The 27,839-nt window shown below is 38.8% G+C and overlaps 1 protein-coding gene across 1 annotated transcript in view; it reads right to left on the bottom strand.

Moving 5' to 3' along the window:
- LOC146907399 (laccase-17-like) overlaps nucleotides 1-26,882 on the bottom strand; it is a 39,078-nt gene extending 12,196 nt beyond the window's left edge. Inside the window, exons 1-5 of the mRNA XM_085723533.1 lie at nucleotides 26,720-26,882; nucleotides 26,458-26,609; nucleotides 25,848-26,092; nucleotides 25,635-25,763; nucleotides 24,507-24,998 (exon numbers count right to left, since the gene is read on the bottom strand). Coding sequence (XP_085579659.1) covers nucleotides 24,507-24,998; nucleotides 25,635-25,763; nucleotides 25,848-26,092; nucleotides 26,458-26,609; nucleotides 26,720-26,833 — 1,132 coding nt within the window. The 5' untranslated portion in view covers nucleotides 26,834-26,882. The remainder of the gene's footprint in view (nucleotides 1-24,506; nucleotides 24,999-25,634; nucleotides 25,764-25,847; nucleotides 26,093-26,457; nucleotides 26,610-26,719) is intronic.
- Between the last annotated feature and the right edge of the window lie 957 nt (nucleotides 26,883-27,839).

Raw genomic sequence — 27,839 nt, 5'->3', positions numbered from 1 at the left:
ATATGCTGCTCTTCATCACTTGACTTTACAATCATATCATCAACATACACTTCAATCTCTTTGTGAATCATATCATGAAACAGAGTCGTCATACCTCTTTGATAGGTAGCACCAGCATTTATCAAGCCAAACGGCATTACTTTATAACAGAACGTTCCCCACGGAGTGACGAAGGACGTCTTTTCTCTATCTTCAGGAGACATTCGTATCTGATTATAACCAGAGAAACCATCCATGAAAGAGAACACTTTAGATTGAGCAGTACTGTCAACAAGCACGTCAATATGAGGCAATGGGAAGTTGTCTTTTGGACTGGCTTTATTCAAATCTCTGTAGTCAACACACATTCGAACTTTCCCATCTTTCTTTGGTACTGGTACGATGTTGGCAATCCACTCAGGGTATTCAGCTGTCATGAGGAAGCCCGCATCAATTTGCTTTTGTACCTCAGCCTTGATCTTAAGAGCCATGTCTGGACGAGACCTTCTCAATTTCTGTTTGACAGGAGGACATTCAGGCCTTGTCGGTATCCGATGTTCCACAATCTGGGGATCTAGACCCGGCATATCTTCATAAGACCATGCAAAGACATCTGGATAGTCATGGAGAAGCTGAATGATCTTCTTTTTCACCTCTGGCTCAAGTGCAGCACCAATCTTGATCTCTCGCTTGTTCTCTTCAGTACCCAGGTTGATAAGCTCAACTTCTTCCTGGTGAGGCTGAATGGCTCTTCTTTCTTGCTCAAGCAGTCGAGTGATCTCATACGGTATCTCTTCATAATCATCATCCTCATCTTCAGCTTCATATACAGGGAATTCAAAATTTGGAGGAACCATAGGGTCACTGTGTTCAACGGGTTTATTATGGTTCAATCTGCACAATATGATTGGGATGATTTTTAGAAAAATGTTTTTTATGCAGATTTTTGAAATTAATAAGAAAACACAGATGTTTTGGTTTTTTCTGGCATTACCATTATTTCCAAGAAAAAGGCACTAAAAAGTAAAAAAAACAAAGAGTCGTGAGAAAGACGACAACTTTTATTGATAACGGCAATGCCGAAACAAACATGCCCTTACAATGATATCACTTTCGCCTTGGGCAGAGCGAAAGGATTGTTATTTTGAAAACAAAGAAAACATGAGCAACACGACACATTACATGGAAGCATGCATGACTAAAGGAATATCAATGGCCTCCCAATTTCTCACAGTGCCTCCTGGTATAACAAATGCAGGCATGTGACCACCTCCAGCAGCATCTTCAGTAATAGCGTTGATGAACCCAGCACTGTGAAAGGTTCCCTTTGAAACAGCAGATGTCGGGGAGAATCCAAGGCCCTCTTTACGCTTGTTTTCCAAGATCTGAATCACCTTGCCCCAGCCAGCAGCTTGCCCTGCTTGGACAGCCTTCTGGGCATCTTTCAGTGAGGCCATGCTAGCACCAGCCCTTCGGGGTTCTGCGCCCTCAACAGTCAATCCTTGAAACGACGTCCCTTCAGCGGACCCTGCTTCAACACAAGAGAACGATGATATTTGGCTAACCAGAAATGCCTCCTCACCATATACGGTGACAACCTTACCGTTTCTCATGAACTTGAGCTTCTGATGCAAAGTGGATGTGACTGCTCCAGCGTCGTGGATCCATGGTCTTCCGAGGAGACAGCTGTAAGAGGCATTGATATCCATGACTTGGAAGGTTATCTGAAATGTTTCGGGACCAACAGTAATTGGCAAGTCCACTTCCCCGAGAACATCCTTGCGGGATCCATCAAAAGCTTTAACCAGATAACTGCTACCCCTCAGAGAAATTCCATGATGGCTCAATTGCCTTAGTGTGGATTCAGGCATTACATTCAGAGACGATCCAGTGTCCACCAATACGTTGGATATCATATCAGACCCACAGTGCACCGAGATATGTAGAGCCAAGTTGTGGCGTTTCCCTGCTTCGGGGAGCTCATCGTCACCGAACCCCAAGTTGTTGCAGGCAGTAATATTACTCACTATCCCATCAAATTGATCCACAGAGACTTCGTAGTCAACATAAGCTTGCTCCAGTATCTTCATTAACACCTTCCTGTGAGCTTCTGAGCTCATAAGTAGAGACAAGATGGATATCTTTGATGGGGTTTGTAGCAGCTGGTCAACAATCTTATAGTCGCTCTTCTTGATGAGCCTCAAAACCTCATCCAGATTAGACTCTTTAATGGGCTGGCCCGAGGGGCTGGCATTCTCTTCCTCAAGATTAGCCATGTTCCTTCTCTTGTACAATCTTGTCTGATGAACTCTATCTGGTTGGTAGACTTTGCGAACACGAGCCACTTTTCAGACTGCGGCGGACAAAACCAGGAGGCAATGAGCACGAGAGAAGTCTTTTGTAGCCAATGAATGCATATGATGCATGAAATGTGTTAATGCATATGCAAAAAAGACTCTTTTTGTGTTATCGAAGGGTTTTAGACAAATTATGAACTTGTAAACATTACTAAACAACAATTGACATAAACGGGAAACAAACAATCAACATATAGTTTTACAAGACAATTTCAACATAAACAAATGGAAATAACAACAGGAAATGGAAATCCTCAAGCATAGGAAGTGGAAGCGTCGTCCTCAGACTCAGACTCATAGTCGCAGTATCGTGCATAGAAGTCACGGGCCCCCCTAGCTCTCTTGGAGTCCCTCATAAGCAGTATATCTTTCTCCTCAATCTCTCTCTTAGCCTTAGCTAACTCTTTCCCCAGTGAAGTCGCCAGCTGTTTTATCTTGGTTTTCGGGTGTCAAACATTGATTACGTTTGAACCTTTTAAACCGGTGATATCTTATTTTTTCTTGGGAAGGGAAAAAGTAAGCAAAACCCTTGAGAATCGAGGTCCGGGAGTTGTTTTCGCTACGGGAAGGTGTTAGGCACCCATAACGACTATAGTAACCTATAGGAACCGTCTTTAATTTCTACGCGCGCGCTTTATTTTTAAATGCTATTTGAAAATGTTTATTTATACCTAAGAGTTTCTAAGTGAAGAATTGGAGGGAGAAGAATGTTTTTGGATTTTTATTTTAGTCGAATTGAAGGAGTTTTGTTCCTTGCCTACGTACCCGTTTAAGGGATCAAATCCACCGTAGTTCTCTCTCAAAAAATGTTTTTTTGTTTTGGTTGGTTGATTTTAAGTTTGAAAATGGAGTTTGAAGAATAGAAAGAGGCCTCAAGGGCATGAGATTAGGAAATAGTGAGGTTGAATTAGTGAATTGCAAAAGAAGTCAAAGTTTGATTATTTTCATTGAAATTTGATTAAGAAAATGGAAAAGAAAATACAATGGGATATTGGATCCCAAGGTTTATTTGGAAAAGATTTGAGTGAAGTTGTTCACATTTGTTTGAAAAATTGGTTTTTTCTAAGTATGAGCCCTAGGCATTCATCTAAACATACAAACCTAAGCATACATCTAAACATGCATATTCTAGCTATATTATAGTGATGTGTGTGCATGTGTCGGTGCTTGTGTCGGTGTACATCATTAGAGTCCATTGTCCTTTACATCATACCCTAGATACATTCTATGGCCTCTTTGCCAAGAAATTAAAATTGCATGAAAGTTAAAATATTACAAAACCTCTAAATATTTACATTTTTAAACTTGGCATGAAATTGAAATTTAAAATGCAAGAAATTAGATGAAGAAGAAGATGAAGTGGGAATGCTTATGATGAATATGAAACATGAAATGGAAAGGTTAGTAGCATAGAGCGATATCAAAGGAAATAAAGCAAGAGAAGTACTAGGACATAAAGGGTAGAGAATAAAGGCAAAAGAGCGCAAATATAGCTAAAATTTATTCATAAAATGCAAGAACCAAGTGACCTATAATTCTCACATTCCAATTACATTTAAAAAGGTTCATAATAAAGTCTTGGAATGGAAATTAAGGCTACATGATTTTCTTGGCATTTTAAAACAAATTTTGAACATACTTGCATTATTTAACTATTTAACTAACTTGCAAGCTAAGTAACCTACTAAGATTCATACTCATGCACTAATATCAAACCCAAACAGTAGCTAAACCCTATGGAATCAAAAAGGTATAGGTCACCAACATCCAATTGGAATTAAAATCAAATGAGTTTTCACTTATTTTTAGCACAAAATGTCACAAAACAATAGGAAAATTAACCAAACCATGCTCACCAATTTTTTTATGTACAATTAACACAAAAAGTCACATAATTGTCAAAAAACACTCATGAATTCCTTTGGGATTTTTCAAAGAGTTTTGATCACAAAAACATGTTAAAATTTTCACAAGATTTAACAAATGTAACAAAGTACTGAAAAAAAAATGCTACATATTTTTTATCCAAATTCAACACATAATAACATCATAAAAAGATCAAGAAACTAGTCAAAACACATGAAAAAAAATACTTGGAATTTTTAACAAATTTTTTGAGCATACTGGTGTGCAAATAGCAAGAAACAGGGGTAAGAATAGCAACAAAACAAGGAAACACGCAGGAAACTAAGCCCAAACCCAAGCCCAAGGGATGAATGGATCCTGGATCCTCAGGGAAACACAGAAGGCCGTTGGATTGATCCAACTGGATCAACCCCTAGATCTAACGGCCAGGACACAAAGCCAGTGGTCCAATGACTGAACCAAACCGGTTCAGTCTGCTTATAAAAGGTCTTGAAGACCGGTTCGCCTCACTTTCCCATTCGTTTCTCTCTCTTCTCTCAGAGTTCTCTCGTTCTCTCTTCTTCTTACCCTAACCCTAGCGGCGCCGTTTATGGCTTTCACACATCAAACATGATTTTGGACTATGAACTATGAATCAACACACAAATCAAACATAGAATGGATACGAAACACTTCGATCTTGCTATTTTTCTGAAGAAAGTTGTTTGAACCGTTTGATTTTGACCTTTTTGGAGAACAAGAGTTCGAAACGTTTCGATCTACACGTTCTTTGAAGACGAGCGTTCAAAACGTTTCGATCTACATGTTTCTACAGGTTTGATTTCGGATTCTTGTGTTTTTTAGGGTTTCAACTTTCTTTTCAAAATTTTTTGAATCAAAACCCTAATTCGAACTACTTTCTTCATTATTCATGGATTTGAAACTCAATTAATGAAATAAACGGTGAATTTTGGACGATTCATGTTTCTAGGGTTTCGTTCGAACTTCTTCGGATCTTTTTCAAAATCTTTCTTCAATTCACCGTTTATTCTTGATCTCAAACCTTCGATGATGATTTCGAAGCAAAAACGAGAAGGTTTTTCATGAATATACCTGGATTTGTTTGGAGATTCGAACAAAAAAGATCCACGCAGCTTTGAATTTTTCTGGTAGGCTTCGAAACCGAAAATAAATCGGTGTTTTGATCTTTCTCTTCTTCGAACTGTGATCTTGCTTCAATTCCTCTTCTTCTCACTCTCTTCGAACTGTGATCGCACAATTGTGCTTGAATTGCAGTTCTATCAATTCAATGATGAAGATTCTAACACGAATCTCTGAGAATTGTAGCAAATTAGCCTCAAATTGATTCAATTCTTTGTTCTGGAAACTTAGGGTTCTTCACTGTGTTCTTCGTGTTCTTGGAGTTTTTGCTTTTTGATCGTAACAGAATGGAGAGAGAATGTGGAATCTGTTTGTGTGATGTGGCTGAATGTGATTGATTCTGTAATGATTAGGCCCTTTTATAGCTTGACATGTGTTCCTGAGATCAAATGGCATGGTGACATGTGTCCTGGACTCTAACTGATTCGGCCTTGGCTGAAAATTGGATTGAGGACCTTCCTGCAAATTTTAAGACTTTGGGGACCAACCTGCAATTTAAGAAAAGGACTGGACTGCAAAAATTTGGACAAATTGACTTAATTGCAAAATTAAAAAAAAATGTTTACAGGACTGAAAAAGAGAAAAGTGGACCAAAATGCAATTATTAAAGATTAAAGGGCTAAAAAGGAAAAGAAAAATAACAAAAAGGGCTAATATGCAAATTTTAGGACTTGGAGGACTAAAGTGCAAAAAATAAAAATAAAATTGAATTAAAATTGGTAAAATTGACTAAACGTAAAGTGAAACGTCTAAAATTGACAAAACGGACTAAAACGAACCAACGGCCTAAATGAGGTACTTTAAAGTACCTCTCTGCCGAAATTTCGTGTGAAATGACCAAAATGCCCCTGGGGCTAAAACGACTGTAAATGACTCAGATATGAATTTTTAAAATGGATTTTTAACAAGGAATTGAATCAAAGACTCATACAAGTAAAATTAAAAGACTCAGAGACAATTTTTATGATTTAAACAGTGACTTGGCACTTGAAATGACCAAAATGCCCCTAGGGGCAAAACTGACTCAAAAATGACTTCAAATGCAATTTTAAAATAGATTTTTGACATAGAATTGAAACGAAGACTTATTCAAACTATTTGAAAGGAGTTAAACACATTTTTGAAAGACTGAGGGAAATTTGACATGGGAAATGACTAAAATACCCTTGCATGTGAATTTTGCAAATAACATTGAAATAAAATGCAGAAGAAGATGCAATTGATCAAAGATAGTTCAAATGTCTTGAAATGCAAGAAAGGAAAGATTGATTAGTATTTTTAGGTCCAAAATTAGGGTATAACAGCTGCCCCTATTTAAGTTTCTTTGTCCGGAGAGTCAAGAGACGAAGTCTTAGAGTTGACGGGACGAAGATACTTAAATATTAACATTTGCACTGCTTTTGGACATAAAAATACGTTTTCAGATTTTCAAAGTTATGAACGCTATGCAATATTTGATTATGAATGCAAGACGAACGACTGGAGTCTATGGAACCTGTGATGTCACTGGGGATTCAGGTGGACATTGACAGGGTAGACAAACCAGGGAGTAGAAAATAAGGTGCAAGTTGTTCTTTGGGTCGAACTAGTCACTTGACCAAGGAATACAAAACAAGAGATAGGTGCAAGCTGTTCTTGGGATTGAACTTGGCGCTTGACCGGAAACATAGACATATAGGCAGATACAAGCGGTTCTTTGGATCGAACTTGACACTTGGTTGAAGATACAAACAGGTAGGCAGACACAAACTGTTCTTTTGGATTGAACTGGCTGTTTGGCTGGAGATATAGACAAAAGGGTTGATACAAGCTGTTTCTTTGGATCGAACTTGCTTGTTGGATTATCACCACATCATGTGGGAGAGTGCAGACTGTTCTCTTAGATCGAACTTGTCGTTTGACCGATAACAAAGCATAAGCTGGGTACAAACTGTTCTTCAGATTGAACTTGCCGTCTGACTGGTAACAAAGCATAAGTTGGGTACAAACTGTTCTATCGAACTTGCCGTTTGACCGGAAGCATAGGTATATGAGCAGGTACAAGTGGTTCTTTTTTGGATCGAACCTGGTGCTTGACCAGTAACAAGATACCAATTGAAAGTCTGGCTTAACAAGATACCAATTGAGGGTAAATTGTTATTGACTTGATTTGGAAATAGACATGACCATTTTTGTTGGCCCAAGAGTAGATTGAGAGTAAATTGACATTGATTTGAATTGAAAGTTGACATTGAAAGTTGAGATTAAACGGAGGCACAGACATAGACATAGACATTGGATTGGAGAGTTGCAATTGACGTTGGAATTGGATTGAAATTGGATTGGGAATTGACATTGACATTGGATATTGACATTGACATTGAAATTGGGATTGAATATTGGAAATTGACATTGGAATTGGATTGAAATTGGAATTTGACATTGGAATTGACATTGGAATTGGAAATTGGCATTGGAGTTGGAATTGAAATTGGAAATTGACATTGACATTGTCATTGGATGTCAACATTGGAATTGGAGATTGACATTGACATTGTCATTGAATGTCAACATTGACATTGTCATTGGAGTTGAGATTGCTTCGAATTTGACAATTGAAATGGTTTGGAATTGAGATTGGGAAGTTGAGATTGCATCGAGTTTGACAATTGAAATTTGAGTTGAATTTGACAGTTTGACATTGAAATTGAGGTTAGGATTGACATTGGAGATTGGAAATTGCTTCGAATTTGACAGTTGACATGATTGGAATTGAGGTTGGAGAGTTGAAACTTGCATTGAATTTGGCAGTTGAAAGTTGGATATGCAACATGTATGTATGGTGTAGCAAGATTATTGGATGTATGAGCACATAAAATGCATGATTATGCATGTATGAATGCTTGAAATGCATGATTGATTGGCAGTTTGACAGAGAAATTTCACAAAGGCAGACAAGACATTGGAAGATTGGGCACGTAGTGGCTCGTGCTGCAACACATTCACAGGGAAAAAAACCTCTTTGGAGATACCGTCGTTGGGAGACGTATCAAAACCATGGCTGAGGGCAATAAGACTTGTAAAGGGAAGGACCCTTGGAAGGTTCTTGGACACAGTTCGCCGTTGCTAGGCGTGTCAGTGCTGGGTAAACATTGGATGTTCGCATCTGTGGTCAATGCTTTTCAATATTCTTTTCATTTTTCATTTTCAAACCCCATTTTTGCCTGAACCGCCCTTTCGGGTTTTCGATTCACCGGGGAGTAGAGATTCTTTTCATTGCCCCATTTTTGCCTGAATTGCCTTCATAGGTTGTCAATCAGCGGGGTGCTCATTTTTGCCTAAGCCGCCCTTTCGGGTTTTCAACTTAGCGAGCTTTTCATTTTTATTTTTCCATTTTTTCACTTTTATTCTGTTTTTTCATTCTTGCCATTGACCACAGATCATCCCGGGGAGTAACCTGCTTGTAACATGTATTGAAATAGACATTGACATTCATTCATTCATGCATGTTTCATTGAAATGTACCCTGTTGCTCAGGTTTGCTTTCAAAATAGACAGAAAAAGATTTTTCAATTTTCAAAAGATGTTTGTTTCAGATATTGACATTATCAAATAGAAAGAAGGTATTTTGTATATATCATTGAAAGTAGAAAGAAAAGTAGAGTTTCAAACAAAAGCACAGGCTAAAATTGATGTAGAAGAGTGAAAGTCAGCCAAAGGCATGACTTCACGGATTTACAAAGCTTGGAAAATGGTAATTTTATTGGTTGGTGATACATTGAACACGATGACCTGCTACATTTCATAGAAATTTTGAATTCACAAGTACAGAAGCCTCTGATGAAGACGATCATTGACAGTTGCAGATGCCCCAAGGGGTGATGGTGATTTGCCAGATATAGTTACTTGTCTTTTATCAACCTCATTTTTGCATGAACCGCCCTTTCGGGTTTTCGGCTCATCGAGGCGCTCATTCTTGCCTGAGTTGCGTACAATCTCAGCGAGCTCTTTCATATTCATTTTTTTGTCCCTAACTTTTGCCTGGATCGCCCTTTCGGGTTTTCGATCCACCGGGAAGCGCATTTTTGCCTAGGCCGCCCTTTCGGGTTTTCGACCTACCACGCTGTTCTTTTCTTTCTAGACAAAGTATTTCTTGACTATATCGGCATTAACAGGATTTGGGAGTTCAACACCATCCATGTGTGTAAGAATCAAAGCACCACCAGAGAAAGCCTTCTTGACAACATAAGGACCTTCATAGTTAGGTGTCCACTTGCCCCTTGGGTCGGGTTGCTGGTTTATCCTTCTTTTCAATACAAGTTCGCCTTCCTTGAATTCTCGAGGTCGGACTTTCTTGTCAAAAGCATTCTTCATTCGCACTTGATACAACTGTCCATGAGCCAAAGCATTCATACGTTTCTCTTCAATCAGATTCAATTGATCATACCGACTTTGACACCATTCAGCCTCGGTTAATTTGGCTTCCATGATCACTCGAAGAGATGGAATCTCCATTTCCAGAGGGAGAACTGCTTCCATACCATATACCAGAGAGAAAGGGGTTGCCCCGGTTGAGCTGCGCACTGTAGTACGGTAACCATGCAAGGCAAAAGGTAGCATTTCATGCCAGTCTTTGTAAGTAGTGACCATCTTCTGAACAATCTTCTTGATGTTCTTGTTAGCGGCCTCAACTGCACCATTCATCTGAGGTCTATAAGGAGAAGAGTTGTGATGTTCAATTTTGAATTCTTCGCATAAAGCTTGCATCATACTATTGTTCAGATTGGAACCATTGTCAGTGATGATCTTGTTGGGAACACCATATCGACAGATGATGTTATTCTTGATAAACTTGACAACCACTTGCTTGGTCACATTTGCATAGGAAGCAGCTTCAATCCACTTGGTGAAATAGTCAATCGCCACTAGAATGAAACGATGTCCATTGGAAGCTTTTGGCTCAATTCTTCCGATCATGTCAATGCCCCACATATAGAAAGGCCATGGGGAAGATATAACATTGAGAGCGTGTGGAGGCACGTGAATCTTGTCAGCGTAAATTTGACACTTGTGGCATCTTTTAGCATGTTTGTGGCAATCACGCTCCATGGTTATCCAGTAATAGCCGGCTCTTAACAGTTTTCTTGACATGGTGTGACCCGAAGCATGGGTCCCAAAGGTACCGTCATGTACATCATGCATCAATTTCTCAGCTTCTTGTTTGTCAACACATCTCAACAAGACCATGTCATAATTCCTCTTGTATAGGATTTCTCCGTCCAGAAGGAATTTGCTAGCCCATCGCCTCAAAGTCTTTTTATCCCTGTTGGACGCACCGGATGGATATTCATGATTCTGCAAGAATTGCTTGATGTTGTAGTACCAAGGCTTTTTGTCATTTACATCTTTGTCAGCTTGATCTGGCATATTTTCAATAGTAAACACATGAGCTGGTCTATCAAGACGCTGTACTTTGATTACAGGAACATCGTTCCAGTGATTGACACGAAACATGGAAGACAAAGTAGCAAGAGCATCAGCCATCTGATTTTCATCCCGAGGGATGTGGTGCAGCTCCACCTTTGTAAAGTATGTCAACAGACGTCTTGCATAGTCACGGTATGGGATCAGCTTCTCATGATGGGTCTCCCATTCACCCTTTATCTGATTGATAACAAGTGCAGAATCTCCATAGATGTCAAGGTGTTTGATTCTCAGATCAAGGGCTTCTTCAATGCCCAAGATGCATGCTTCATATTCAGCTATGTTGTTTGTGCATTCAAAAGTTATTCGAGCGGTGAAAGGAATGTGGTGCCCCTGCGGAGTTACAATGATGGCTCCAATTCCTTTACCATAAGCATTAACAGCACCATCAAACACCAAGCCCCACTTGCTATTGGGATCCGGCCCTTCATTGATCAGTGGCTCTTCACAGTCTTTTGCCTTCAGATACATAATCTCTTCATCAGAGAAATCAAACTTAATTGGCTGGTAATCATCAAGAGGTTGACAAGCAAGATGTTCAGCAAGGACACTTCCTTTGATTGCTTTCTGAGCCTTGTACACAATATCATATTCAGACAACAGCATCTGCCAACGTGCTATCTTTCCAGTAACAGCAGGCTTTTCAAAGATGTACTTGATTGGATCCATTCGGGATATCAACCAAGTTGTATGATTCACCATATAATGACGCAGGCGTTTGGCAGCCCAAGCTAAAGCACAGCATGTCTTTTCAAGCATCGTATACCGGGTCTCACAGTCGGTGAACTTCTTGCTCAGATAGTAGATAGCATGCTCTTTCTTACCAGTCTCATCTTGTTGACCGAGGACACAACCCACTGAATCATCTAACACTGACAGATACATAATCAAGGGCCTTCCTTCCACTGGTGGGACAAGGATAGGTGGCTCTAACAGGTATTCTTTGATGCTATCAAAAGCTTCCTGACATTCATCATTCCATACAACAGGCTGATTCTTTCTGAGCAATTTGAAAATGGGACCACAAGTAGCAGTCATGTGAGCTATGAATCTTGAAATATAATTCAGACGTCCGAGGAAACCTCTGACTTGCTTCTCAGTTTGAGGGGCCGGCATCTCTCTGATGGCTCGGACTTTGTCAGGATCAACTTCAATGCCTCTCTGGCTGACAATGAAGCCTAGCAACTTTCCAGATCTTACACCAAATGTGCACTTGTTAGGATTCAGCCGCAACTTGTACTTTCTCAGTCTTTCAAACATCTTTTTCAAATACACAATATGCTGCTCTTCATCACTGGACTTCACAATCATATCATCAACATACACTTCAATCTCTTTGTGAATCATATCATGAAACAGAGTTGTCATACCTCTTTGATAGGTAGCACCGGCATTTATCAAGCCAAACGGCATCACTTTATAACAGAACGTTCCCCACGGAGTGATGAAGGACGTCTTTTCTCTATCTTCAGGAGACATTCGTATCTGATTATAACCAGAGAAACCATCCATGAAAGAGAACACTTTGGATTGAGCGGTACTGTCAACGAGCACATCAATATGAGGCAATGGGAAGTTATCTTTTGGACTAGCCTTATTCAAATCTCTGTAATCAACACACATTCGAACTTTCCCATCTTTCTTTGGTACTGGTACGATGTTGGCAATCCACTCAGGATACTCGGCTGTCATGAGGAAACCCGCATCAATTTGCTTCTGTACTTCAGCCTTGATCTTAAGAGCCATGTCTGGACGAGACCTTCTCAATTTTTGTTTGACAGGAGGACATTCAGGCCTTGTCGGTATCCGATGTTCCACAATCTTGGGATCTAGACCCGGCATATCTTCATAGGACCATGCAAAGACATCTGGATAATCATGGAGAAGCTGAATGATCTTCTTTTTCACCTCTGGCTCAAGTGCAGCACCAATCTTGATCTCTCGCTTGTTCTCTTCAGTACCCAGGTTGATAAGCTCAATCTCTTCCTGGTGAGGCTGAATGGCTCTTCTTTCTTGCTCAAGCAGTCGAGTGATCTCATACGGTATCTCTTCATCATCATCCTCATCTTCAGCTTCATATACAGGGAATTCAAAATTTGGAGGAACCATAGGGTCACTGTGTTCAACGGGTTTATTATGGTTCAATCTGCATAATATGATTGGGATGATTTTAGAAAAATGTTTTTTTATGCAGATTTTTGAAATTAATAAGAAAAATACAGACGTTTTGGTTTTTTCTGGCATTACCATTATTTCCAAGAAAAAGGCACTAAAAAAAGTAAAAAACAAAGAGTCGTGAGAAAGACGACAACTTTTTATTGATTAACGGCAATGCCGAAACAAACACGCCCTTACAAAGATATCACTTTCGCCTTGGGCAGAGTGAAAGGATTGTTATTTTGAAAACAAAAGACATGAGCAACAAAACACATTACATGGAAGCATGCATGACTAAAGGAACATCAATGGCTTCCCAATTTCTCACAGTGCCTCCTGGTATAACAAATGTAGGCACGTGACCACTTTCAGCAGCATCTTCAACAATAGCGTTGATGAACCCAGCACTGTAAAATGTTCCCTTTGAAACAGCAGATGTCGGGGAGAATCCAAGGCCTTCTTTACGCTTGTTTTCCAAGATCTGAATTACCTTGCCCCAGCCAGCAGCTTGCCCTGCTTGAACAGCCTTCTGGGCATCTTTCAGTGAGGCCATGCTAGCACCAGCCCTCCGGGGCTCTGCGCCCTCGACAGTCAAGCCTTGAAACGACGTTCCTTCTGCGGACCCTGCTTCAACACAAGAGAACGATGATATTTGGCTAACCAGAAATGCCTCCTCACCATATACGGTGACAACCTTACCGTTTCTCATGAACTTGAGCTTCTGATGCAAAGTGGAAGTTACCGCTCCAGCGTCATGAACCCATGGTCTTCCGAGGAGACAGCTGTAAGAGGCATTGATATCCATGACTTGGAAGGTAATCTGAAATGTCTCGGGACCAACGGTGATTGGCAAGTCCACTTCCCCGAGAACATCCTTGCGGGATCCATCAAAAGCTTTAACCAGATAGCTGCTACCCCTCAGAGAAATTCCATGATGGCTCAATTGCCTTAGTGTGGATTCAGGCATTACATTCAGAGATGATCCAGTGTCTACTAATACGTTGGATATCATATCAGACCCACAGTGCACCGAGATATGTAGAGCCAAGTTGTGGCGTTTCCCTGCTTCGGGGAGCTCATCATCACCAAACCCCAAGTTGTTGCATGCAGTAATATTGCTCACTATCCCATCAAACTGATCCACAGAGACTTCGTGGTCAACATAAGCTTGCTCAAGTATTTTCATTAACACCTTCCTGTGAGCTTCTGAGCTCATGAGCAGAGACAAGATGGATATCTTCGATGGGGTTTGTAGCAGCTGGTCAACAATCTTATAGTCACTTTTCTTGATAAGCCTCAGGATTTCGTCCAGATTGGACTCTTCAATAGATTGGCCTGCTGGGCCGGTGTTCTTGTCAACAGGAGGGGCGACTGGTGGAATTACCGTAGCAATGGGTGTGATCACCTGTCTTTGAAACAAGGGTGGACGGACTTTTCCACTTCTGAGAGCTGTAACTTCACTAGCAACATTATCAACTGTAGCTGGGGATACCAGAGGCACCTCCACTCCGTTTTCAACCATAGTTGCGTTGTATTTGTAGGGAATTGCTTTGGTAGAGGTATAAGATACCGGACCAGGTAACCTGATCACCAAAGGCTCAACATTCTTTGCACTTTCAACAGAAGAATCATGGAACACTGGCACAATCACACATACATCACTGACGATCAAGTACTTGTCGTCCATCAGACTCTGGATATTATTTTGCACAACACAACAGCCCATAGGATTCTGCAGACATTCTGAACAAGAAGCATGATCATGTTTGAACAGAGACGCCTGGCAAAGTTTGACATGTAATGGCACCAAGGGAGTAACGACATTGCGGACGTTCAACATGGGATCCTCTTGAGGGACAGGAACCCTTTCAAAGGCTTCAATCATATTGACAGCAGCATGGTTTGGAAGCGGGTTGTCGAGGACATGAGGAACACTGTTCTCGAAAGTCAGCCGTCCCTTTTCTATCAGATCTTTCACAATATATTTCAGAGCAAAGCAACCTTCAATATCATGGCCTTGAGCACCCTGATGGAATTCACATGTTAGGTCTTGACGGAACCTGGGAGGTAATGGATTAGGCGGAGGCTTGCCTGGTCTGGTGACGCAGTGTCCCTTAGCCAATAGAGTTGGGAGCAGCTCACCATACCGCATTGGTATTGGTGGAAAAGAAGGCTTGGGTCGGGGACCCTGTTGTTGCTGTCGTTGCTGTTGAGCAGGAGGCTGTTGTTGTGTTTGCTGAGGAATGGCATTGACAGGCATTGGTGGTTGACCCGGTGGCAGAGGATATTGTTGGTAGAATGGTGGGAAGAAAGGATGTTGGGAGTATTGCATGTATTGATAGGGCAGGGGTACTTGCATGGCTGCAGATGGGTTACCAGACACCATCCCTACATCAGATTCTTTTCTCTTGTGGTGACCATTACCGTACTTCTTTGGTGCACTGGTTGAAGATTCACCCTTCTCAAGGACAATAATACCATCTCGGACAGCCTCCTCTAGTCGAGTTCCCATGGTAACCATATCAGAGAAGTTGTTTGGGGCAGAGACTATCATTCTCTCTTTATATTCCTTCTTCAGAGTCTTCAGGAATGTCTGTGTCAACTCTTCTTCATCAAGACGTGGAGAAACACGGGCAGCTGCCCCTCTCCACCTCTGAGCATATTCTCGGAAGGTTTCATCTGATTTCTGTGATAGGGCTTTAAGAGAGTCCCTGTTTGGCCTCAGACGGGTATTGAATTTATATTGACCTTCGAAAGCAGCAGCGAGTTCCTCAAAGGTATGAATGTTATCTTTGCTCAGACTAGTGTACCAATCTGCTGCATCATCTGTCAAGCTACTCTGAAAGCAGTGGATCATCAGTGCGTCATTGTCGGCATAGTTAGCCATCTTTCGGACATACCGGATGACATGGTTGTGTGGGCAAGAAGTCCCATTGTACTTGTCAAATTCTGGCTCTTTGAATTTCTTAGGAACCTCAAATCGGGATACCAAGCATAGATCACGTGCTTTAGCAGGAGCACCATTGTTTCCTCGGCTAGCCTTGACCTCACGGAGTTCTCCAGCTAACTCCCTTAACTGTCTCTTCATAGCTTCCATTGCGGGATCTTGTCCACGCGGAGTATCAACATCAATCACCTGTTGCATAGTGTGCACAATAGGGTCGGTAACAACAGTGGTTACTTGAGGCATAGCAGTGGACACAGGAATCTGTCCCTGACCAGCAAAACCAGAGATACCAGCAGCAGTATTAGGAGAATAGAAAGGCGGGAGTCCATAAGGACGGCCGTTGGGCATAACAAACCGAGCATCGGTAGCCACAGTAGATAGTGGGATAGAGGGAATCACCTCAGCAGTAACTGGAACAGAAGTGGCCGGCTGTTCTTGTGAAGCCATCATAGCGGACATAGCGTCATGAGCCTTAGCCAAGTCTTCTTTCATAGCAGCCAATTCGGCACGGAGCTGAGCATTTTCTTCTTCAAAGTTAGCCATCATCCTTCTCTTGTGAAATCTTGTTTGATGAATTCTTTCTGGTTGGTAGACTTTGCGAACACGAGCCACTTTTCAGACTGCGGCGGACAAAACCAGGAGGCAATGAGCACGAGAGAAGTCTTTTGTAGCCAATGAATGCATATGATGCATGAAATGTGTTAATGCATATGCAAAAAAGACTCTTTTTGTGTTATCGAAGGGTTTTAGACAAATTATGAACTTGTAAACATTACTAAACAACAATTGACATAAACGGGAAACAAACAATCAACATATAGTTTTACAAGACAATTTCAACATAAACAAATGGAAATAACAACAGGAAATGGAAATCCTCAAGCATAGGAAGTGGAAGCGTCGTCCTCAGACTCAGACTCATAGTCGCAGTATCGTGCATAGAAGTCACGGGCCCCCCTAGCTCTCTTGGAGTCCCTCATAAGCAGTATATCTTTCTCCTCAATCTCTCTCTTAGCCTTAGCTAACTCTTTCCTCAGTGTTAAGACCTCATGAGTCTGCTGCTCACCCTTTCCATCCAAAGTCATGATCAAGTTCTCAGCCTCATAGTATCTAGCCCTCCACTGATGTTTCTCCCGACTCTCCATAGCTAGATGCTCCTGATACATCTCCTGGGTAGGTGGGAGTAGAGGCAAAGGCATGGTAGTAACAGTTGCAGACACATATCTCATAGAGGGGTAAGGCGTACCAGCCTCCTCAGCTCGGCTTATCACCCACTGTGTATAGGCCTCATGAGCGATACCGGACCTCACACCCATATGCTTTACCTCTTTCTTCCGGAGCTTGGTCCAAGCTTGCATGAAATCTTCTCTGATGCCGGTAGGAGCATTGGAGTAATGAAAGAAGTAAGGAGCTGTAGCAAGATTGATGGGTTTGTCTTTCATCGGGAAACCAAATTGTCGCAAAGCAAGCTCCGGGTTATAGTTGATTCCACCCCGGGTACCAAGAAGAGGTACATTAAGAAACTTTCCACCACCAAAGATGATTTCCTTAACCCTAGAAGCGGGAGTGAGCCAAACCACTTCATTAGGAGTGAGAGCCATGATCCTCTGTGAAATAGACCAATTCCTCGGATTGTCGTGGAAAGACTGCGGAAGGTGCGAAATAAACCACCTATAGAGGAGAGGTACACAACAAAGAATGTATCCACGACCCTTGCTGGAACGATCGTGAATGGCATGGTATGTGTCAGCTAGCAAAGTAGGAACCGGATTCTTGGAGTGGAAGATCATAATAGCATTCATGTCCACAAAGCCATCAAGATTCGGAAAGAGAATAAGCCCATAGATGAGAAGTGCAAGAATAGCCTCAAGAGTGTCCTGACAAGTGGTATTGAGGTTGGCTTTCCCAAGAAGATACTCTGAAGTGAACCCTCGGATATGTGCCTTAGTAACAAGATTCTTGGAGACATCGGTGGTCTTGAGATAGAGATCTTTAGCAATAACCAATGGAGGAAGAGGATCTCCTGGTCCTGAGAAAGGTATCCCCTTAGCAATGGATAGACCTGTCAAGGAAGAATAAGCCTCAAGAGTAGGCACCAACTGAAAGTCTGGAAAAGTGAAGCACCGATACCCCGGATCATAGAATTGCACTAGAGTGTGCACAAGCTTCTCATCCACATTAGTATGGAGAATAGGAAGTAAAGCCCCGTAACGGCGTCGAAAACCAGTCGGATCCTCAATCTTGAGTGCCAAATCTCTCAAACTAGCCAAATCCACTTCCTTGAACTTGTAGGACTTAGTCATCTTCATGCCTACAATGTTTACAAATTCAACTTGTCTAAGCCCTTCGATAACAATGCATGACAAAAAGTTTATGCATGTATGCATGTATGCATGAATGCATGATTATGTTCGAGTTCGGAGAAAACATGGTGGGTTTGAAGTTCAAAGTCGAGGAGTCATGGGTGGACACGGTGTCCGGTGAAACTAGGGCTTTAGGATAATAGTAACCGGGTTCTAAAAAGGTTCCCAAGTTGCAACCTCTCCGACGTATATCACGGTGTCACGAGACAAACACTCGCTCCATGATTATCCGCGGAAGGTCTAACTTGAGTGTAGTATCGCGTGACGACTAAAACTCGAGACGACACTCGGTTTAGCCTCCGCACTACGTCCTAGAAAATGGCCATGGATGGGTTTGGTTATCTACGGTTCATAGCGTCATAGAACAATTAGAAGTAAAGTGCCTAAACGCGACAAACACGCGCCGACAACATCACCCCCAAAATGCCTCAGCTATGTGGGATTGATCGCATAATCCAAAACACGAGGCAACCCCCGGAATGAATTGTCGATTATATCCCTCCTAAATCCTAAGTTCACTCAGCCCGGGTGCAGGACTTTTGATATTCTCACCCCACACGTTTGCAAGAAATTAAACATTTATTCACATAGGAAAACAAGTAAAAGAAGCAAGTAAAAATACAAGCGCAAGCGTGGAAATAAAGACTAGGCGTAACTCTCGAATCTCCCCAGTGAAGTCGCCAGCTGTTTTATCTTGGTTTTCGGGTGTCAAACATTGATTACGTTTGAACCTTTTAAACCGGTGATATCTTATTTTTTCTTGGGAAGGGAAAAAGTAAGCAAAACCCTTGAGAATCGAGGTCCGGGAGTTGTTTTCGCTACGGGAAGGTGTTAGGCACCCATAACGACTATAGTAACCTATAGGAACCGTCTTTAATTTCTACGCGCGCGCTTTATTTCTAAATGCTATTTTGAAAAGTGTTATTTATGCCTAAAAGTTTCTAAGTGAAGAATTGGAGGGAGAAGAATGTGTTTGAATTTTTATTTTAGTTGAATCGAAGGAATTTTGTTCCTTGCCTACGTACCCGTTTAAGGGATCAAATCCACCGTAGTTCTCTCTCAAAAATGTTTTTGTTTTAGTTGGTTGATTTTAAGTTTGAAAATGGGATTTTGAAGAATAGAAAGAGGCCTCAAGGGCATGAGATTGGAAAATAGTGAGGTTGGATTAGTGAATTGCAAAAGAAGTCAAAGTTTGATTATTTTCATTGAAATTTGATTAAGAAAATGGAAAAGAAAATACAATGGGATATTGGATCCCAAGGTTTATTTGGAAAAGGTTTGAGTGAAGTTGTTCACATTTGTTTGGAAAAATTGGGTTTTTTCTAAGTATAAGTCCTAGGCATTCATCTAAACATACAATCCTAAACATTCATCTAAACATGCATATTCTAGCTATATAGTGGTGTGTGTGCATGTGTCGGTGCTTGTGTCGGTGTACATCATTAGAGTCCATTGTCCTTTACATCACACCCTAGATACATTCTATGGCCTCTTTGCCAAGAAATTAAAAGCATAAAAAAAATATTACAAGATCCCTAAGTCTTTACATGCTAAGTCTTGGCAAAATTTAAAGTGCAAAAAATTAAAGTGGAGAAAGAGATGAGATATGGAATGTTTATGATGTATGAAACATGAAACAAAAAGAGTTAGTAGCACATGATAATATCAAGAAATAAGAGCAAGGAAACATCATTATAGCAAAAGCAAGAAAAATATCACAAAACATGGCAAAAATAGTGCGAAATAGGCCTAAAGATTCATCAACAATGCAAGGCTTGAACAAGGCCTATAATCCTCATGTCTTAACAAGTCCCCAAAGAGTGTCACATCAGTTTTCACAAGGAGGATTAAAGGAGTGTAACATGTCAAGCATTTAGGACAAAAATTAGGCTTATTCCACATTATTTATTCACACACAAGCTTGTAAAACAAGTAATAAAGCACAAAAATATTCACATGCAGTAGCATACACATTTAAACAGTAGAAAAAATATCACAAAGTCACACATCATAGATCACAAACACATATCAAGCATTGGAATGGAAATCAAACAATTTTCACAAGTTTTCAATACGAAACATCACAAAATAGCGAGAAAAACATCACATTATTTTTTCCAAGTTTTAATATGCAAAAATCATCACAAAAATACTACAAAACTATCAAGAAATGTGTATGAAAATTTTTAGAATTTTTAAAGAATTTTTAGACACAAAAACATATAAAAACTTCACAATTTTTAACAAAAATAGTAAACAATTGACAAGAAAATACCACATATTTTTTAATCAAGATTTAACACATGACAACATCACAAAAATGTCAAGAAAATGATCAAGAACACATAGAAATTTTTTTAGGATTTTTATAGTACAAAAATAAGCATGCAGGGGTGTATATAGCAGTTTTTAGCAAGAAACGCAGGAAACAGGGGGGGTGCAGGGAGCAAATCTGTAGAGAAATGAAACAGAAATGAAAGAGGAGTGCTGGGCCTGGCATGGAAAACGAAAATGGGCTTATGGAGGAGGCATATAAATGCAATTTTGCTGCAAAAAGACCTCATTCCTTCTTGTTCTCCCTCTCTCTAAAAAATCTGCTCTCACTTCTCTCTAAAATACAGTCCGCCGGAGAAGATGAAGAGTGGTGGCCGGAGTTGCTCCGACGCGGTGGTCGGCCGGAGAGCCGCCGCGTCGGAGCTTTTTTTTTGTTTTTTTTTCGAAAATTTTTATATCAAAAGGCTCCACTCCTTCTCCTCTTCTCGATTCTCAATTCGGATTTTCAAGAAAAGGCTTCAATCTTTCTCGATCTAACAAGCAAATATCAAGAACAAAAGAAAAGGAGAGATATACCTCTGTTTCGGATTGATTCGCGATAGCTTGTGTTGTTGTCGTTGAGCTCCGATCTCGCCTTAAAACGGTTGCACTTTCTTCTTCTTCCTCCTTCGCGAATCCGGTTCGGATTTGTTCTTTCTCACGTCAACTTCGATTCTGGATTTTTTGTTTGTTGTTACACGCTACTCCGTTGTGTTGTTGTGTGGAAACCGTTTGAATGGATGATGATGATGATGATTGTTTGTAAGTTGTTGTGGCGTTAAGAGATGGATTTGGACAAGTTTTGTATTGAATTTGGTTGAGAATTGAAGGTTGTTGGAGTGGAGGAAAGTGGTGGTTATGGAGGTTGAAGATGAAGTTGTGGTGGTTAGAAGAGTTTGAAGATGAAGTTGTGGTGGTTAGAAGAGTTTGTTATGGTGGAGATAGAGGATGAGAAAGTTTGTTAGAGGTGGTGGAAGAAGTTTGATGGTGGTTGGAGGTTGTTATGGTGGTGGAGATGGTTGTTAGAGTTGGAGGAAAAGGTAGTTACGTGAGAGAAGAGAAAGAAGAAAGAAATTGCTTTTTTTTATTTTGTGATTTTTGTGGAAAAAATGATTGGTGAAAAAAGATTCATTGACCCTTTGACCAATTTATAGACTAAGTCATTAGCCTTGGACCAATAGGATAGAGACATGTGGCACTTGACTTGTAACAAACTTTTGAGGACCAATAGTATTTGGACACATGGCACTTGGACTCTAACAAACTTAAAAGGGATTAAAATGTAAATACCAAAAGTACGAGAACTAAAATGAAAATTAAACTAAAATTGAATTGAAAAAGTGAATTGAAAATAAACGTAAAGCGAGACGATTAAAAACAACAAAGCAGATTAAAATGAAACAGAGATATCATGTGAAATGACCAAAATGCCCCTGGAGGCTTAAAACGACTAAAAACGACTCAAATGCAATTTTAACGATTTCTTAACAAGGAATTAAAGCACAGACTCATACAAGTAAAATTAAAAGACTCAGAGACAATTTTAGAATTTAAACAGGGTTTTAACGCATGAAAAGACTAAAATGCCCCTAGGGGCAAAATTGACTCAAAATGACTTCAAATGCAATTTTAAAATGGATTTTGACATAGAATTGAAATGAAGACTTATTCAAACTATTTGAAAGGACTCAAACAAATTTTCAAAGATTGAAAGAAATTTTAACATAGGAAATGACTAAAATGCCCCTAGGGGCTATACTGGCTAAAAAATGACTTAACTGATATTTTTTGAAATGAATTTTGACATGAGATTGAAACAAGGGCTTATACAAACCAATTTAAAAGACTCAAACAATTTTCAAAGATTAAAATGAATTGAATGCAGGAAATGACTAAAATACCCTTTTATGTGAATTTTGCAAATAACATTGAAATAAAATGCAGAGAAAGATGCAATTGATCAGAGACATATCAAATGACTTATAATGCAAGAAAAGAAGAATTAAACAAGTATTTTTAGGTCCAAAATTAGGGTATAACAACTGAGAAATACTTTGCTTGCTTTATTTTTTCAATGATTTGATTTTTAATTCTAGAAGCAAGCAAAAGTATTAACTCATTTTGGATTTTAGGCCCAAGATATTTATCCTGAAGATTATCATCTGTAATACGTCTAACATGTTCTTGGACACATGGATCAAATTCATTTAACATATCAATTAAGCCCAAAAAGTTCCCATTGTTATCTTCATCTAATTTTTCTACAGAACCATGGAAGGCCAAATTATGTTTAGCAAGGAATTTCACTATAGCAATAATTCTTTTTAAAACACCTTTCCAATGATCCCTTTCTTGCTCAATCAATCTTTGAGTTGTTTTATCAATAGTTTGAAAACTATTCATCCTTTGACGCAACTCATACCAAGTAGTCATGCTCTTAATGTGATCTAAGCTTGTCTCATGCTCTTTAAGTCTATCACCAACATGACACCAATCACTAAAACCCTTGTTTGCTAATTGACTTCTACCAATCCCTCTTTTGAAAACTTTACAACAAAAACAAAATAATCTATCAAGCTCTTTTGAATAAACAAGCTAATCTCTATCACACTTCTCTCCATTTGATAAAGTTCTAGTATACAAATTAGCCGTAAAGCGTCTAGAAAATTTATCTCTAGGACCCGTCACAATTTTTAAATCTCTTTTAGGGCCTTTTGTAGCTACCAACTCAATCATTCTAGACTCGAGAGAATCCCAATTTCTAGGATCAAATATATCTACACTAATGTGAATGTCATTAACATCATCAACATTTTGATTATTATCTTCATTATCATTCAAATTTTCAGCATCAACATCCATACCAACATTGTCATCAATAGGAATAACATCAACATTATCAACATGAATAGCATCAATGGGAATAACATCAACATTATCATCAATGGGAATAGCATTATCATCAATAGGAATAGAACTATCACCAATAGGAATTTGTGTTTCTTTTACAATAAATTTATCAAGAGCTCCTGTTTGGGATTCAATTAACTCAGCTTCTTTTTTCTTTTTCCTACGCTTCTCAGCACCAGACTGAAACTTTCTAATCTTAGGTGGAAATTTAGGAGGCAATTTAGGAGGCATAGAGGAAGATTGAAAAAGTATAAAACCTGAAATTCTTGACTGTTCTTGAGCAAGCAATTCCGCAATGTCGAAGTTGAACCATATTAGACATACAATGTTGAGGTTGAACCATAAAATAAAATAAAGACATAATTAGTAATTAGCAACATTATCAATTATACAAGTTAAACCAGAGAATAACCAAAAGCTTATAAAATTAAAAATCCGACTGGAAAATTTTCGATCTGGAAAATCTCACAATTGGCTGACACGATCTAAATCCGACTGTGTATTTTCCAGAATTCCAAATCCCTAAATTCTTTGATCAACGATTCCTCCTAAGTTGATCTCTATCAATCTCTATTCAAGTATTTAGCAATTTTAACATTCAACAAAAATCAACCAATTCCATGAAAGGAAGTAAAAGAAATCAAGGAAAGAGGGGTTATTTACCTAACAGAGTAACAGTGTCAGTGTGTTTTGGAAAGGGGAAAACTTCAATAGGATGATCGATGATGAGTGATGGTGAGAGAAACAGAAACGCTGAAGGAAGTGATGATGATCGGCAGTCGTGTTTGGTTTAAAGTTTAAACCATGAAGGACGAAGAAGAACAGAAACGCTGATGAGTGATGGTGAGAGAATGAACGCGCGTTGGAATTTTAATGTATTATGTATTATGAGAGTTTTTTTTTTTTTTTTTAGTGTGGGGGGTAGTGGGCTATAAAATTTTTTTTGAGGCCCATGCCCTGGGGAGGCTCGGTGCTATAGCGCTGCTTGCACCCCCCAGGGTCCGGCCCTGCCTACTGTGAAGAAAAAGTGCTTATCAACTTTTTGAGGAACATTAGCTGGAAATTGAGCATTTGCTAAGCTATGAAGTTTGTTAGTGAAATTTGTTGCAAATGAAGTGTCATTAAGTTGAGGAAGAATAGGTTTGAAAAGTGGAAGTTTTTTGAGTGAAGAATTTGAATGATGAGTATTAAATGGAATTTCATATTCTATGATTCCAGCAACTGTTGAATTGTCAAAAGTGCCTTGGCCTGTAGCATATGGTCTAGCTAACATTAAGAATGTTGCATTTGGATAGTGAGGTTTGGTTTTGAGAAGAACATTAGTGGTTTGGCCAGGGGCAATTAGGATTGTGTTTGTGACAAAAGGTTTTACATAAACTGCATCTGCTTCAACAACTGTGACGGTGTGGTTTGCTATGCTGAAGAATAATTCGTCGTTTAGTGTGGCGTTGATTAAACGGAGTAGGTAATTCTTTCCTGGCTTCACCTTTAACTTGAATGTATCTGTAGAGAATTAAATGTTATATTTAGGCATTGTTTGGGTAAACAAATTAATTATGCATTTATAGTGAAAGCGTTTATCTAATAAACGATTATGTATAAGCTACTTCTATAACAAAAGAGAAAATAAAGTTAAGTTGATTTTATATAAGCAATGAGTTGTTTCCATCGGTTATCTTGGAGAGCATATAGAAATAAGTAAAAAACAGTTTATGAACATGTCATAACCTGATTCCATAAGCTCGTAGTCTCACAAATATGTATTTGAGTAGATAAACTTAAATAAGCCAACCCGAACCTGATTCCATAAGCTCGTAGTCTCACAAATATGTATGCGAGTAGATAAACTTAAATAAATAAATCCTAAAAATCCCTTATAATAATATATTGTTGATTATATTTCATCAGAAGCCTATATATAATTCTATAAACTAAATAGTATAAATGGTATAAACCATATTGAACAAATTGGTGGTTAAAATATATAGTGAATGTGCACTTGATTTTTCTATTGGTTATTGTTGTAATTGGAATTATATGAACTTATTTTTATAGGTCCATAGTTTCAATTTTAGTCAATAATTGTGTAGGTCCACATTTTTCATTCCTAACATAGGTGTTGATTTGTACTTGATATACCTTTAGCAGAACAATTATACAATGGTCCTGGAAGTCCATTGATTGTATATGCATCAGAGACATTTGGTCCTCCACCAGTTTGTAAAGCTTGTGCAATGATTGCCTCAGGATCTGCATTGAACCATTCACCTAAAACCAAAATTAAATTCTAATTAGCTTATGCAAATTAAGATAGGTATAGTACAAGGTTCACCCCTTAAGTAATTTCATTACCAAATATGATAGGAACTTCCTTGTGAGGTTTTGCAAAAGGGTATGGAACATTTTTCTTGGGAAGAATAATGAGAGGTCCATAGATTGTTGATCTTAACCAAGATATGTGAGCATGCCAAAAGAGTGTTCCTCTTTGGCCTTTAATTGTGTAATTGTAAACATAGCTTTGACCTGTTTGGATAGGGCATTGAGTCACATACGCTGGTCCATCAGCCCATCCTGATTGAAGTTGTCGAATGCCATGCCTATTTGAAAAATACCAAATCTTTTCATTTAGATAACATTATGCTCAATGCTGCATAAAGTCATAGAAATTTAACTTGTACTTTCTCTATCTCTTATTGTTGTTTTTTTATTCAATGTTTTTTCTCAAATTATCATAATATTTATTACACTCAGTTTCAATTTTTCACAATATTCAATAACTTTCTGTTACATTATTTAATATAAGAAATTTGATAAACATTAATTTATTTAATAGTGTTTTGAGTATTGTAAAGGTATAAAATAAAATATTGTCTAATTATATTTTTATTTCCAAAATTTTGGGGCATAAACAAAAAATACCAACAATTTTTTTACCACATTTTACAAGATGCTTAGTTTTTACCAGTGAATGGAGATGTTGTTCTGCACATGGTTAACCACTTTGATGATAAGACGATCGCCTTCTCTAGCGACGATACGAGGCCCCGGAAATTGACCATTCACTGTTACCATGCTCTTTTTGTGACACAATCTTGTTACATTTTCATACCTTATCTGCATTAATATATAACCTCAATTTTGTTACATGCAAACCAAAACCAAGAAGTAAAATTAAAACAAATGAAATTGTAAGAAAATGGTAAAGGGTGTTTTTATTGTAGTACATCAAAATGGTAGTGTCTGGTTGTACTAGCCCATGCAACCTCAAATAAACTAAAATTAATCAATGACAAAATGAACACTTGGATTTTTAATGATGAAAAAAGGGAAAAACCCATTTTGGTCTTGGAAATGTTACTATGAGACTTTAAATTTGAAAGTGTTGATGCAATGTAGAAAAAAAAATGTTGGTCTATATATATAGAGGAATGAAAGGACGTAGTTGTATGAATATTTGAATTTGAATGGAATATAATGTAATATTCAAATAGAAGATGAACTCAACATTGTTGTCATTGAACTATAATAGTAGTTAGAACAACTTTAGAGTGGTGTCAAAGATATATCCTATTTTGTTTATCACCTTCTTGTGCAAGTCAAAATTCCTTAATAATTTTTATACTATTATTGTGATTATTAATTGAGGGGTAACCTTGGCGCAATTGATAAAGTTGTTGTCATGTTACTGGAAGGTCACGGGTTCAAGTCCTGGAAACAACCTCTTGTGTAAAAAACAAGGTAAAGCTGCTTATAATACACCAAATGGTGGGACCCCTTCCCGGACATTGCGTATGCGGGAGTTTTAGTACACCGGGTTGCCCTTTTTTATTGTGACTATTAATTAAAGCTGCAAATCTCTTTCAATGTGTATGTAACATATGGAATTTTAGTGCACCGAGTTGCCCTTTTTTATTGTGATTATTAATTAAAGCTGCAAATCTCTTTCAATGCGTATGTAAGAGTGCATCTAATTGGAAATGAAGTAAATAATATTTGAGTAGATCATTGGTCAAATGTAGCTCTCTCTCAACCAATGTTCTTCTTGTTGTCAAAGTAAGAGGGTTGTGTCTATAATATGTCACTTCAATACATATGTTGGTACATTATCATATGTCAATATCATGAAATATAATCCAAATGCATCTGAATCGACAATCATCAACTAGCTAGATATGATGATTGTGTCAAAAAGAAAACAAGACATAATTATAGTAAGTTTACATGGTTAAGTGTTCATGTGTGTACTCATTTAGTTTGCTTAGATATGTTGTTAGTTAGGTGATTGGTTACATCGCTATTAAAATAAAATAATTTTCCCGGCTTCTTGGAAAGAAAAGATAAACA

This window comes from Medicago sativa, chromosome 7 (genome assembly GCF_051527215.1).
Source record: "Medicago sativa cultivar Bolivia chromosome 7, Bolivia_mono, whole genome shotgun sequence".
NCBI classification, from domain to species: Eukaryota; Viridiplantae; Streptophyta; class Magnoliopsida; order Fabales; family Fabaceae; genus Medicago; species Medicago sativa.
This window is presented reverse-complemented; position numbering and strand designations above follow the sequence as displayed.